We start from the raw sequence: 14,235 nt of genomic DNA, 5'->3' as shown, positions 1-14,235 counted from the left end.
GAGGAGGAATGCAAAAGTGGAGAACAAATAATTTAGTTCAAACCTGATGCAAAGTGAACTTGTCACTACTAGAAAACAGCACAACGGTGTTGTGCATGGAGTTCTCCTCTTCATCCTTATTTGATGAAGCGTCTGCAGCAGACACCTGTAAGAAGCACAACACACACAATGTGAAGTCACACTTCTCACGTGGCTGCAAAGTTTAAGAAGATTCATATTTAAAATACAACTTTTTTGCCAGAGATGACACTAACAATTCTAAATTAGACTATTACTGCCAAGATAATATAAACACATAAAGTATGGCATTTTTTACTCACTTAATTGTTTCTTTATAGAGCTACAAGTCTCACAGATCAGGAAGTAATGAGAAAACAAACCTGTCTTTAGGAAGACTTGATTAACCAAAAATTCTAATCAAGAAACAAAGAGTGAATTATTTATGTGTACACATACACAAACACACACACATATGTATGTATCATTCTATTTCAGTGACTCTTAAAGCCTGAAATCGGTGCACTCCAAACTGAGATGTATAAAGATATAAATACAAAATACACATCAGATTTTAAAGACTTAATAACAAACAAAAAATGTAGATATAGCTCATAAATAATTTTGTGCATTTTATAAATTACATGTTGATACTGATGCTATTTTGGACATAATGAATCAAAAAGTATATATTAAAATTAATATAAAATATAAAATAAATTAATAATAATTTTAATATATACTTTTTGATTCATTATGTCCAAAATAGCATTTCATTGTTCCTTTTTTTTTTGATGTAGCTACTAGAAAGGTTTTTTTGTTTTAGTAGGTAGAGGGTGGGTTTTGGCCAAGCTGCGTGGCTTGCTAGATCTTATTTCCCCCACAAGGGACTGAACCCAGGCCCTTGGCAGTGAGTCCGGGTGGAATCCTAACCATTGGACCTCCAGGAAATTCCCTACAAAGTTCTAAATTGCATATATAGGTCACACGGGGCTTCCCTGGTGGCTCAGATGGTAAAGAATCTGCCTGCAATACAAGAGAACCGGGTTCAATTCCTGGGTCAAGAAGATTCCCTGGAAAAGGGAATGGTTACCCATTCCAGTATTCTTGACTGCAGAATCCCATGAACAAAGGAGCCTGGTGGGCTACAGTCCTGGGGGTTACAAAGAGCTGGACATGACTGAGCGACTAGTATCTTAATCCGTTATGGGTCGCATATTTCTTTTTGGACAGTAACGCTTCAGAATATAATCATTTTGAGTAACTTATCAAAATTTCAGTATTAGCCAAAGGATGATCAACCACAGTCATTAAGTTATGTACTTAGTTAAATTTGACCAAATCAACTAAGTACACACTGGCTTGTTAATAATTATTTCCAGCGTGCTTATCATGAAAAAAGCTCTGAACTGGATGTTAAAAACAGAGGATAAGAAAACCAATGCCAAAATTATACACCCTCTTTGCTTTAAAAGCTTACAATCTAATGTGGAAGAATTGAGCTGAAACACAAAGTAAAAATAGAATTATTGTTCTTAACAAATACTGACAAAAGAGTAACTAAATAGAAGGAATATGTTACAGTAATACATTTTTTCAATATACGTGAGTTTAAATGCAGTTTTAATGGACATTTCTACTGTTTCACAATGTCAACAATAAAAACTATTTACAGTCACAAAGGCCTAAAGATAACAAGGGCAAAGTATAAACAACCCAATCAGTCAGCACGAGGGAATGACTAAAACTACAGAATATCCAAACTTATGAAGAATTATGCAGTATTTAAAAAAATATCAAGGTAGAAATCTGTATGGATTTCCATACAGGAAATCATCACACTACACTGTGGAGTTGAAAAATAAGCTGCAGAAAACTATGCGAGCTGCAGCACCATGGCATCAAACACAGCAAAACGACTGTGTGTCTGCCCAAGGACACACATCCTAGGCTGAAGCATAAGGAGTTGCTGGTTCTGCCGGTCAAAGGCAGTTCAACGCTGGCAGTCTCATATGAATCAGCCTAAAACGTAAATTCCCCAAGCAGGTCAAAGTGAGAGAACTAGGACTCAGGAGGTAGCAGCAGTAGAAACACTCTGATCTATCTGCAGTGTTTAAAATTTTTAAATTGAGGGAAGTGTGAAAGTGAAGTCGCTCAGTCGTGTCCGACTCTTCACGACCCCATGGACTGCAGCCTACCAGGCTCCTCCATCCATGGGATTCTGCAGGCAAGAGCACTGGACTGGGGTGCCATGTTTGTAACTCACTTATTAACAAACAAGCTACATGATCATCTCTACAAATGCAAAAAAAAAAAAAAACCCAAAAAACTGGCTTCCCAGTCCATCACCAACTCCCGGAGCACGCTCAGATCATGCCCACTGAGTGGCGTGCTAAGAGTGAGATCATCACCATCAGCTGACACAGTAAGGACCACAGCAAAGGTAAAGGGCGCAGGCCTCACCCCTGGTAACACGACTGCCCCGATTCCACTTTTCAATTTTGATCTGCCTCGGCCGCCTCGTCCAGACAGTCCTGCACCACGAGGTCTCCGCTTTCCTGGAAATCCGGACCCCCGGCCCTACACAACAGATATGGAAAAGTCAGCATTTTACAAAAGCTCAGAAGAATTTTAAATCCAAATGTGAGATAAACCATCATATGAAATGTTACACAAATACACTTGCTTCTTTTATTCTCATCGAATGACAGCTATTAAGTGACCAGGCTTATCATTTGCAACTTCCGCTATGTGTTCTACAACCTAAACATCTGCAAACTTAAAAATCAAACATGGGTCTGCCACTGTGAATGCCCTGCATCAGTAAACACCTGTCACTGTATTTCCATTTGCTAACCTTACATTCAAGGTGGCTAGAACAGACACACCTCTATCCAAGTGCTTTCACGTGTAACTAATTTTATCACATACAGAGCAAGTGTAGGGAAGGACTCTCTCTCTAGCTGGCTTCTTACAAGTATACTAAAGTTAAGATACGCTGAGTACTTACTACCTACTGCTCGAGCACTTGTTCCTCTCAACAATCTCATATGGTCACTACTATCTTATTATCCCCATGTTAGAGATAAGTACACTGAGGAATATGGGCTTTCGGGCGATGCTAGTGATAAAAAATCTGCCTGCCAATGCAGGAGACTCAAGAGACCCGGGTTTGATTACTGGGTTGGGAAGATCCCCTGGAGGAGGGCATGACAACCCACTCCAGTATTCTTGCCTGGAAAATCTCATTGACAAAGGAGCCTGGTGGGCTACAGTCCAGCCAAAGAGTCAAACACGACTGAAGCAACTGAGCACACACGCACAGAGGAATAAAATGGTTAAGTAACTTGCCCAAAGTCATACAGCTGGCAAGTCTGGCTCCAGTGTCTACATTTTTAACCAATACTCTGTACTGACACAATGCATGAAAAATAATTTAAGTATACAATAGTAATTTTTTGTCATTAAAATTGTCAATTTCCTTTAATCATTCAAAAGCTGATGTAAAAGGCTTGCTTTAAATCACTGAGATAATAAATACTTAAAATAGAAATAATTTATCTGAATTTTTACCTAATACAAGAAAGAAATCTTTGGAAAAACATGTTGAATCTCCTGATATTTTAACAAATAAGTACTAAGGTTATTTGTTTTTATGATTTTCTTATTCTCAGATTTATTACTACCTGAAAAAAACCTGACATCTACACACCTAATTACATATATTTAAGATTACTAAAATGCTTGGGAAAATCCTGATTTTTTTTTCCCCTCACAAGTGAAATAATATGCCACATCTTCAATGGATCTCACTTTTCATAGTTTGAAATACTGAGCTCATTACCCCCTTGGCAGAACGGTTTCCAAGTACATAAATTATGGCTATACTGTGAGCATAAGGAAGACACACGTGAACAAAGGGGAAGGGGGTCTTCTTCCCTTCAGTTTAGTAAGTTACAGCCAGCTTCTAGTTTTCCATCTGTCTCTCTTTATCCTCTTAAGCTCCTCTCCTTCAAATATCAAGCTTCTCGGAACAAGGGACAGGGTAGGGTTGGACTGGATAGTTTTTGTTTTTTAATCGGTATAAAAGACTTTTTACAAGTCAGTGATTGAATCAAGACTATAGTAATCCCTCAACTCATTTTTCCTCAGCATCCAATGACACAGGTAAGAAAAAGTAAAAAATGAGTGGTATACGTTTCAAAATGGTCAAGCAAGACTTCCAAGCTCTTAAAAAAGATATTTACGTTTTCAATACCTTGTATTGGTATCTGAGTTGAAAACTAGTTCTTCCAAAAGTGATAGAAAATAAGAAAGCAGAATCTAGAACCCCTTTGAAATCCTTATTCTAAATTAAAGACCATTATTCCATAATTACATTAAGAAGATGAAATACTGTCTTCTCTAGTCAGTAATGTTTTAACTTTTCAGATGATTAACATTTTTTCAAATTAATTTTTCACCCTTCAAAATGCATCAGATTGCTTAACTTACAGTCAAGGACTAGCAGAATTATCCACCAAAGATATGAAAAAGTTTCTATAATTTTTATTAACAGACAATGAAATCTGCCGCAATTCTGCTATTTCTCCTCCAATTGTATATAAAACGTTAATGCAGTTTTACTTTTGTTCTTTTCTGAGCAACAAAATTTTATATCATGAATGAGTCCTTAATTACTTTATAGCCTAAGGGACAAGGATTTCCCCCAACAGAAAATATACTGTTAATTACAATATAGAAGGAAACATTAAAAAGGTATTAGAAATTTACACTTAAAATCAGTCAAGTAAAATGGCAATTTAATTTCTTTCTAGTCCAGGTTTTTAAAGGCAAGCATGTTGCTTCTTCATATTAAAAATTTTAGATGTAAGAAGTGGCTCTGGAAACCAGAAAAGAAAAGTTTAATTCTTAACTTCTATTCGGACAAAACCAACCAGAAAGAAATGACATATGAATGTAAATGCAGTTTTATTTACCACTTTGATGCTCCAAATGGCACTGCCAGGAAGCTGCCTGGGTTTAAAAATTTCCCGACCTTCTGAAATGTCTGGGGACCAGGAAGGTGGGCTCACTGTATTATGGGTACTCCAAGCCCCCTAGGATATGGCAGGTGAGAAAATAGATGTATAAAACTCCGCAACGTAAAAGTCAAAGCCAGCAACTAAGGAATTTTAGAACAGCAAAAACAAATGCAGACGTATGGAAACTTAGGACAAATTGCTTCAAGGGAGTAAGGAAAGTAAGCTTATCACTTAACAGTGACTTTATGTTTAAATGTTTGCAGCTACAATTTACATTAAATGTTACATTCCGGTTGAAACATGAGTACAATAAAGCATATTAATTTAAGGTTTATGCGACATCATTGACTTCTGAACAGCAATTATAGCATGAAGATATAAATAAATGTCAATCAAACTTTAAATATTAAAACTATAAGAAACCATTTGGGCATTACTCTTTTCTAATGACTATCACTCTACCAGAAAGGGGAAATGAGTAAACTTAAAGAACGTTAGGTATACTTCTTGCTATAAACCACCGAAACAGTAGGCCAAAAGATGCAATCAGAAACATGAGCCATCAACAGACACATTCACTGTAAAATCTGGAAAGTCAGTTTGTAACCGTAAGATGTAAACACCATTATAATCCTACCATTTAATTACTGTTCCTTCAGTGCCCACTAGTTGTGGACTTTGGTTTTGTTTTTTTTTTTAGGGGATTATTACACTTAAAGTACATCCAAGGAACTAATTTGAAAAGCAGAAAATTGTTAAAGCAAATTGTCCTAAATTTGCAAATTAAAATGCCTGAAGTATCTGATTATTTATACGAGAAATAGTACTTATCAAAATAGTTAAAACTAACACATTTTGCTTCCAAATAATCACATTCAGAAATAACCTGAACTAATCTGATGAGGAAGCAGCAAAAAGAAAAACATTTACTCCACAAAGGTAACATTTTAAAAGAAAAACACAAAACAAATGTCAAATAATAAAGAATCTATTTTGAATTAGATAATTCAACAATGCACACTACGGTCTTACCACATTAAATGATTAAAAGTAAAGACAAAAAACGTGGTACTTACCAGGTTTCTAGACTCCTAACAAACTGACAAGCAGTTGCCTATTAAACCACATTAAAGTACCGTCAGGGGATTTAAATAATCAACCAGAAGTAAGAACTTGACTGCCCTTAGGGGAGGAGACTGGTAATGAAGTAACAGTATTTTGAGAAGGACAACACAGGGAGCCTGGCTTCGCTTTAATTACCTCCCTTCGGCTCAGCTAACAGCTACACTGACTTCAGGGACAAGTCGCTATCCCACTAACGGATCATCCTGCATCTCAGGCCACACCTGGCCTCTTTCCTGCTGCATCCAGGGTCTTCTGTAACCCCTGTGCTGCCGAAAGCGATTTCTCCTATAATTTTACTCCAACTCTCAACAAGTAGGTGTAGTTCTACCAGGCCCCTTTGCTCCCCTCACTGACCCACCTCGGCCTCCAAGGCACGTTCCTCCTTCCACTTGACTCAGAAGCCTGGACCACTCTCCTCTCTCTGGTTTCGTTCTCAATGGTATTTATCTATAATGAGGGCTGAAAACACCATCTTGGATGCTGCTGTTCCCCAAATTCTCATTTCTGTTTCTAGCATGTTCTGAAAATTAAAGTGTCAGCCACTTAGTCATGTCTGACTCTTTGAGACACCATGGACTGTAGCCGGCCAGGCTCCTCTGTCCATGGAATTCTCCAGACAAGAATACTGGAGTGGGTTGCCATTTCCTCCTCCAGGGGATCTTCTGGACCCAGGGATTGTACCCAGGGCTCCTGCACTGCAGGCGGACTCTTGACCATGTGAGCCGCCAGGGCAGTCATGTTCTGAAAGCTCCAAGTTATTACAATTTTCTGCTTCCCTCTCAGCATCTCTGTCTGGTGACCCTAAACCTCTCCAGTTCACCACGTCTAACCTCTCTCCCTTCACAAGTCCCATCTCCCCACCCTTACACATGGATCCCAGTTGAGTCAGAAAATGGGTAGTCATTAGACCTGTTCTCTTCCCTCAGCGCTCTTCTCCGCTGCTTCAGGCCTCCCCCACCACTCCTCTGAGCCGAACCATCGGGACCTTCAGCCATTTGATCTCCAGCCTGTCCTGACCGTCCTGCTTCTCTGCGCCCCCATGGCCAGCACCGCATCCCAGCTCGCCTGGGTCTGCGCGTCCTCCTCAAGCCTTTCTCCACAATCAGATGGACTCCCAAAAGCTGTAAACCCGACCCAGCAAGACACTCCAACCCTTTCCTACACCTTCTGATAATGCCCGGGACACTGAAAATCAAACCTTTCCCACTGCCTCTCTTCATTTCATCTGGGCCGCCGATCTGCCCGAGCTCCCCTGGCTGCATGCATGGGCTCCTCCCGGGCGGGGACCTCCTGCCTCACAGCGACCCCCACCGCCCAATGGCTGGCGTCTTCCGGCTCTTCGGATACGGCCTCACCTCGTCCTCCTCGGAGAGGCCTTTCCCTAGCACTCCAATGAACCATGGGCTCCCTCACCACACCTGAAGCATCCTCATAATGAACACAACACGGGGTCTTGAATTATTTAGAGGTAGAGTTGGAGCGAGACACATCTAGAGTGAGTTCTCTCAATATATCCACTCAATATTCTTCTCTGAGGAGATCTGGCTAGTGTTGCACATTTTAAATTCCTTTTGGTAGATCATTTAATGCTATTACATCAGTTCTTAAAATATACCATAAAAGGTCATATTCTAAAATAATATTTATTCATCATAATTTAAAAGTTAGTTTGATGCTATAGCTGTATCTCATCTCATAAAGCATTCACACCACATCACATGGATGAAGGAAATGAAGGGCTTTACAGATGAAGACTGCTTACATGCCATTTTCAACTGCTATGAAAAACTTATACAAAAAGCATGGGTAATTACATTACAAACTTTAACAAGTATGTTATCAAAAAGCATTGGAAAGTAGAGCCCATACTCTTAGATATTTTGACAAAGAAGAAATTACCTAATATATACCTGAGACCTTAAAACTAGAAACTGCCTGAATTATCAACTTCAGTTATAAATTATCCTTCAGATCTCAGTTGTGATCAAAATGCGTTTACACAGACCACTCAGAAAAGGTCAGCTTCCCCATCTACTGCAATGTGGTTTATCCCATTTTTACAACTGATTTTACCTGTATTTATCTATATAACCATAAGCTTGATGGCAGACACACTATTTTTGCTCACTGCTAAGTAGGCATTCTGTTCAGCACCTATTGAACATCTACTTTCTACATAGCCTTTTTGCACACATATATTCAAAACCCATCAGTAAACACCGTACTACAATACGAAACACTAACTCCATCAGTGGTAGCCAAGAATCTTAGATTTCTTCACCTATTAAAACTTACCAACATATCCCACACACTGTGACTCTTAACCTATGTACAAACTGAACTAGAAACAGGAGGGTTGAAAAAAGGTCAGGAGAATTCAAATTACAAAGAGAGCTAAATATGAATACAACGAACTTGATCTCAAATGCCACAGAAAGTTTAAAAATACTACTCTGCACAGACTGAATTAGGTTCCAACAATAATTACTGTTTGATGTTGGTATTCACCTTTCTGCTTTGAGGCCAATCTCTCAGGTAAATTTCTCAACTTAGTGAATTACACAGCTGTTCCTGTTTCAAGGAAGAGGCAAGTGGGAACAAAAAGGACTGGGGGAGGGTAGGCTACTATGAGCAACTTTCTATTAGAAATCAATCCTGCTGCTGGCTGTGAAGTGTGGTCAGCCTCACGGCTGGAGTCCACAGCCCTCGTGGACTCGATCAGCTCCAAGTGTGGTCAGAGAATGTTCGCAGAGATCCACACCTGAGTCAACCTCAAGTGCACCCTCTCCCAACATACGATGCAAACCAAGATTGCTGTTAACAGGTGAGCCTGATTTAGAGAAAGGGAGGGCAACCAGTAAGAGAAACTGAAGACGTAAGTGCTCATAATTTGTCTTTTTGGTACACACATTCACTCATGTACATTACAGCCATTGCAGAAACAATTCCTTTTTATCACTTACAGAATTCTTTTAACATAAGTCATAGACAAAACTGAGTTCAACATCAAATAGAAAAAGCTTAGTCCTGAGAGTGATTTGATAAGATATACACTAACCCACTCCAGTGTTCTTGCCTGGAGAATCCCAGGGACGGGGGAGCCTGGTGGGCTGCCAGCTATGGAGTCGCACAGAGTCGGACACGACTGAAGCGACTTAGCAGCATCCTACATAAAGTAGAGAAATAGCTGTTGCCATTTTAGCCTTCAGTAATTTAAGAAAGCAAACTTGGCTGGCGCTAGCTGTCATTTTGGTAATGGCTTAAAAAATGTGTCAGGCACAAGCACACTGACAGGGATGCGTACTTCTAATCTGTACATCTTGTAGCTTGACACCCCAAAGGGCGAGACACTTTGGGGGATGAAACCTAGTCTCTAAGTGGTTTAGAGCAGTGCTTCTTGGACTTAAGGCTACACGGGGTTCTTCTTAAAATTAACATTTCCACTCAAGCAAAGGTGAGGCCTGAAATTCAGAGTAACAAACTCAAAGGTGATACTGATATTGCTGGTCTGCAGGTCACACTTTAAGCAGCAGGGGTCTGGTCATTTCTCCTAGAAAACATGCCTAAGCCTGAGTAGAGCTGCTCCTCCTGCTGTCTGCTTTCCCACAGCACCTGTGGTCTCCTCTACCGGATCTCACACACACACACACAGAATAATTAAATAGCAGTTTAGTTCTAAAATGTGTGCAGCCATTAGGCAGCTTTGAACTTGAAAACCTACTACCCTTTTGCATTTCCTGTGGCCAGTGTTTGACTCGGTCAGGCCTGCAGTTATTTTCGCTGGCACATTTCTTTAGAAATAGTTATGAGTCAATGTGTTGGGTTTCAGGACCACCTCTGCAGAACTACATTTAACACATAAATATCACATCCTTCTCAAGTCTCCATTTTCACATGATACCTGCATTATTCTGCAAATCCAGAAAACAGGGCAGACATGGTTTGCTATGTGTCAGGTGCTTTATATATATTATCATTAAATTCTAATAAGCAACTGATGTAGTTTTATGGATGAAGAAATCAAGAAAGTTCACAACCTAACTTGCTTGGTGTCCATGTACAGGAATCTAAGAATAAGGCTTTGAAGCCAAACAACTGTACTATGGAAATGTTTATGTGAATTTATAATAATCAATCTTTCCTAGTATCAATTAATTATACTACAAATATATATAAATGATACTAAATAGGGTTCTTAAAAGTCATTTTTATACAATGTGGTGTAGTATTTAGAAGATACGTGAAAACAATCACTGCTGGCATCTACTCTACGTATTTTATTCCTCACGAAGAATAAAGAGTATCTATCTACTTACTAATGAAACTTTTAAAATAGGTTCTAAGACAAAGTATCAGCATGAAGGTTTACCTCATAATCAAGAACAGACAATTATAACTACTAGGGTAATTTCTTTTAATGAATTACCATTATATATATCAGTGGTATTTTAAATTTTAGTTAAAAGTTGGATATGAAATAATTTATCAAGAATTGAATCTTTATTTGGATGATATGATTTACCGACCTGTCTTTTAATAGCAGAACCACCCCCGCCCCCTAAATGCCAACAGTGCTTCTTACTAAAAGGTCTACGTTTAAAAAGAAACCAGAAATTTAAGAAAGAGAAGAAAGGAAAGAAGGGAGGGAGGGCAGAGGGGAGGGGAGGAGAAAGGAGAGAGAGGGGAGGGATTGCTTACTTGTAATTAATTGTTAACAGAACTACAATCCTCTACAACTCACCACTGGAGGCCTGGTTTGCTCTCAAAGGAATACATTATGAAACTGATATATTAATTTGAAACACTTCATTTAAAATGCTACTGAAATACAGCAGTATATTATAAAATTCTAAGGTTCCTAATAAACTACTTAAATTGATGAACATAAGAAATTCAGTTCACAACATAAAGGCCAAGTGGTTATGATCTAATGAAGTACTATTTTTGAAAACCTCCTCTGCTGAAGAAATTTCACCTTCTCTAGAGACTCTCTCAGTAGATGTCAGTCTTCGAACCCGTGTAAATCCCTAAGCCTCCGCTTATATGTCAGCAACAAAAAACATGGTGGAAAGGCAAAATGAAGAAAAAATTCTTATAAAGTTATCGAAGTACATTTAAAAGTACTTAAGTTTTCTTTAAACATTTAATATTTCAATCAAATGTGTCTAAAAACATATTTCACAGGAGATTTAATAGAAACTTTCAGTATTACCATGAAAGCAATTAGTATATGAGCACCTGAAGTAGATCACAGTCATGTGTTTTAAATACTTTCTCATAAAGTAATACAAAAAGAGAACCTTGTTGCACATCAGAACAGTGTATCAACAAGCCTGGAATCAGCAAGTGAAGCCCATTTCCTACGCAACTAAAGCACGGCCGACAAGCTGCTTGAGATCAGCAGCAACTCGCGAGGCGGCGATGACAGTGGCAGCTGAACAGAAAGGAGAGTACGACCAGAATGGAGACAGAACACAGCGGAACCAGTAACAAACACGAAGACATGGCTCATATAAATTGGGATGAACCAAGAGGAAAAAAATATATGTACCTGCTCTCTCACACACATGCCCATACCATTCTGGAACATAAGTCAACAGAAAAATAATCATAATGTTTTCTCAGTTGGAGCAGAAGACTCTAAGGAGAGTTATCAGTGAAACTTAATAGGAATATTTATGATGTAAAATCCTTGAAGGATGTAAATTTCTGAACCAAAATTAGAGATTCAAATTTTCACTGCGAAAGTCTTTTCAGAGCCAAAACTACACAATTAGTATATGCTATTCAAAAAAGGAAAGGAAAATAAAATAAAAACTAAGGAGGAAGAGAACTAGTTTGAAAAGAAAAACCCCGCTTGGTAGGAGAGAAAGTAAGTACCAAGCAGAATACTCAGAGAAAGGCATGTATAGAGTGCGCATTTACTGTGTGTCTCTCTGCCATAGAGAAATATGTAAATTCCATGTGGCAACTCCTTTGCCTCTGGTATAAACTGCTGCCTTTTGAAAATAAAATATATATGAATTTTAAATAGAAGAGACTAATTTTTACATTAAAGAAAATTTGATTTAACCTTTCTACTTTTCTTTAGCATTACGAAATTAGATGACCAGATATTATTATTCCTATAAAAAGTTAAATTTTAAATCACTAAAAGTAATCTAAATCATGAGACTTAAAACTCCAAACTACTACTGTGACTAAACACTTTGCACTGTTTAGTATCTTGCTATTTTCTAAAAATACTTCAGAAAGTAGGAAATTTTGTAGAACACGTAATTCTTAGCTACAGCATCTTCACTTTGCCTTGCAGTTTCACTCAAATCCCACTGAAAAATATCTGAAATGCACCCATAAAGGATAGAGCCCACAAAACTTTACAGAATAACCGTGGAACTCTCTTCACTTCCTGAACATCAACAGTATAATCCTAAATTTTTTGTGTATGAAACCATTGAAATTTTTCACAAAAAGTCAACAATAGGAAAACCAAACTGAGAAATCCTCCTGCATGAAAAATTCCCTTAGTAAATTTTGATGTTCAAGCAGTCAAAATATGTATAATGAACAGTACCAATAAACAAATACATCTGAGGGGAAAAATAAATGTTACACCATACCCAAAACTTGACTTTTTTAAAGCTCTATTGTTCCTACAGCATAGAACTAAAAAAATTTTTTAGTGGTTTCTAATAGGTTGCATTTAAATTCCGATAAGATCACTTCAAGCTCAATAAATTAGTCTTCATTAATAGTATTTTTTTTAAGTGGCCAAAGCACATACGTCAACATTACGTCTCAGTTCCACCTAAAGACAGAAAAAAACTGCCCTCGAAACCAAAGCTACACATACACCATTCTACTTGATAGAACTGCTCCAGCATCTTTCGTGTCAGAATCATTAAAATCACCATACCTGTCTGGACCGAGGTCTCCCAGGAGAAAACTTCCTTTTGGTAATAGCTGGTTTGCCCATGCCAATTTTGGGGGTGACTGAGATGTACGTGGTTGGCAGGATGTTTGCAACAGAGGCGTTGGGAGTGGAAGGGTAACTGTGCAGCATGTCATGGGCAGGCAAGTCGGAAGAAAGTGCTGGCGAGGAAGACACGTGAGCCTTGCTTGCGTCCGCTGCTGAGGAAGACGATGACTCGGTCTCAGACGATGGTTTTACAGATCTGCCCTCTTGGCATAAGCCATCTTTCACTTGACTCTCGACTGCAGGAGCCGCGTCCAAGTCCATAAATGCAGAAGGCTCAGGGTTTTCTCTCTGTTCCCTTTCTACAGCCAAGTGTTCTGCAGAACATAAAGAAGTGCTTTCCCCATCTGGGGACACTAAGGTTTCCAATGGGATAATGACAGACTCAATGGTGACTTCGGGAGGCCGAGACTCTTCCGGCGACACCACCACATTCGGCTCCTCCACCGACTTCACTTCCTCCTGCAGCACAACCAGCTGGGGAGGAAGGACGTCAGCGCGCTCAGTCACTTCCATGCTGTTCTCACTTGGACCTTCACAAGTATGCGTCACTTTTGGACACATCTCCACTGCTTCACCGTCAACTTCACGAGAAATCTGATTTTCCGATTCAGGATTCATTTTATCTTGGGATGATTCTATAAAATTTGGAATATCTATTATGTTAATGCACATATGAATTTTAAAATTCCTAACTATGAGTAGGTATAAAACATCAATGCCTTAAATGTCTGTAGCTCTATGGTTTAAAAGTAACAGGCTTGGATGGGAAAAAAGATGGGGTAGGGAGGGCTTCCATATTACTTTTGGTTAAAATCACGCCTTAAATCAGAAGGTATTCATCAAGAAAGGCAATTATTAAGTTTAATAAGTGTCAATACACACCAGGGTTTATGGATTAGAATAAGTCACAGATCAGACCAGAAAACCTACAAAAACACTGCCTTAATAGGATCCCCAGAGTTTAAGGTAATTTCTGGTAGGAATATTAAAACAGAATTAATTTCTAATATAACCATTATACATATATAATGTTTTACAGTTTGAGCACTTACAAACAAAAGGATTTAAAATTTTGTAGGTAAAATTACCCTCATTTTATAGCTAGGAAAA

At 38.6% G+C, this 14,235-nt stretch overlaps 1 protein-coding gene across 18 annotated transcripts in view; it reads right to left on the bottom strand.

The window, feature by feature from the left end:
* The window catches only part of KMT2C (lysine methyltransferase 2C), a 254,936-nt gene that overhangs the window by 77,298 nt on the left and 163,403 nt on the right, over positions 1 to 14,235 (bottom strand). For all 18 annotated transcript variants that reach the window (XR_003510636.1, XM_027538533.1, XM_027538516.1 and 15 more), the window contains 4 exons: positions 13,063 to 13,760; positions 4,977 to 5,096; positions 2,461 to 2,577; positions 44 to 145 (listed from right to left, as the gene is read on the bottom strand). Coding sequence is in view for 17 of the 18 variants with exons in the window: in XM_027538533.1 (XP_027394334.1) it covers positions 44 to 145; positions 2,461 to 2,577; positions 4,977 to 5,096; positions 13,063 to 13,760 (1,037 nt within the window). In the remaining variant the exon portion in view is untranslated. The remainder of the gene's footprint in view (positions 1 to 43; positions 146 to 2,460; positions 2,578 to 4,976; positions 5,097 to 13,062; positions 13,761 to 14,235) is intronic.

The sequence above is a fragment of the Bos indicus x Bos taurus genome, chromosome 4 (assembly GCF_003369695.1).
Source record: "Bos indicus x Bos taurus breed Angus x Brahman F1 hybrid chromosome 4, Bos_hybrid_MaternalHap_v2.0, whole genome shotgun sequence".
NCBI classification, from domain to species: Eukaryota; Metazoa; Chordata; class Mammalia; order Artiodactyla; family Bovidae; genus Bos; species Bos indicus x Bos taurus.
The sequence above is the reverse complement of the archived record's forward strand: the minus strand, read 5'-3'. Positions and strand labels throughout refer to the sequence as shown.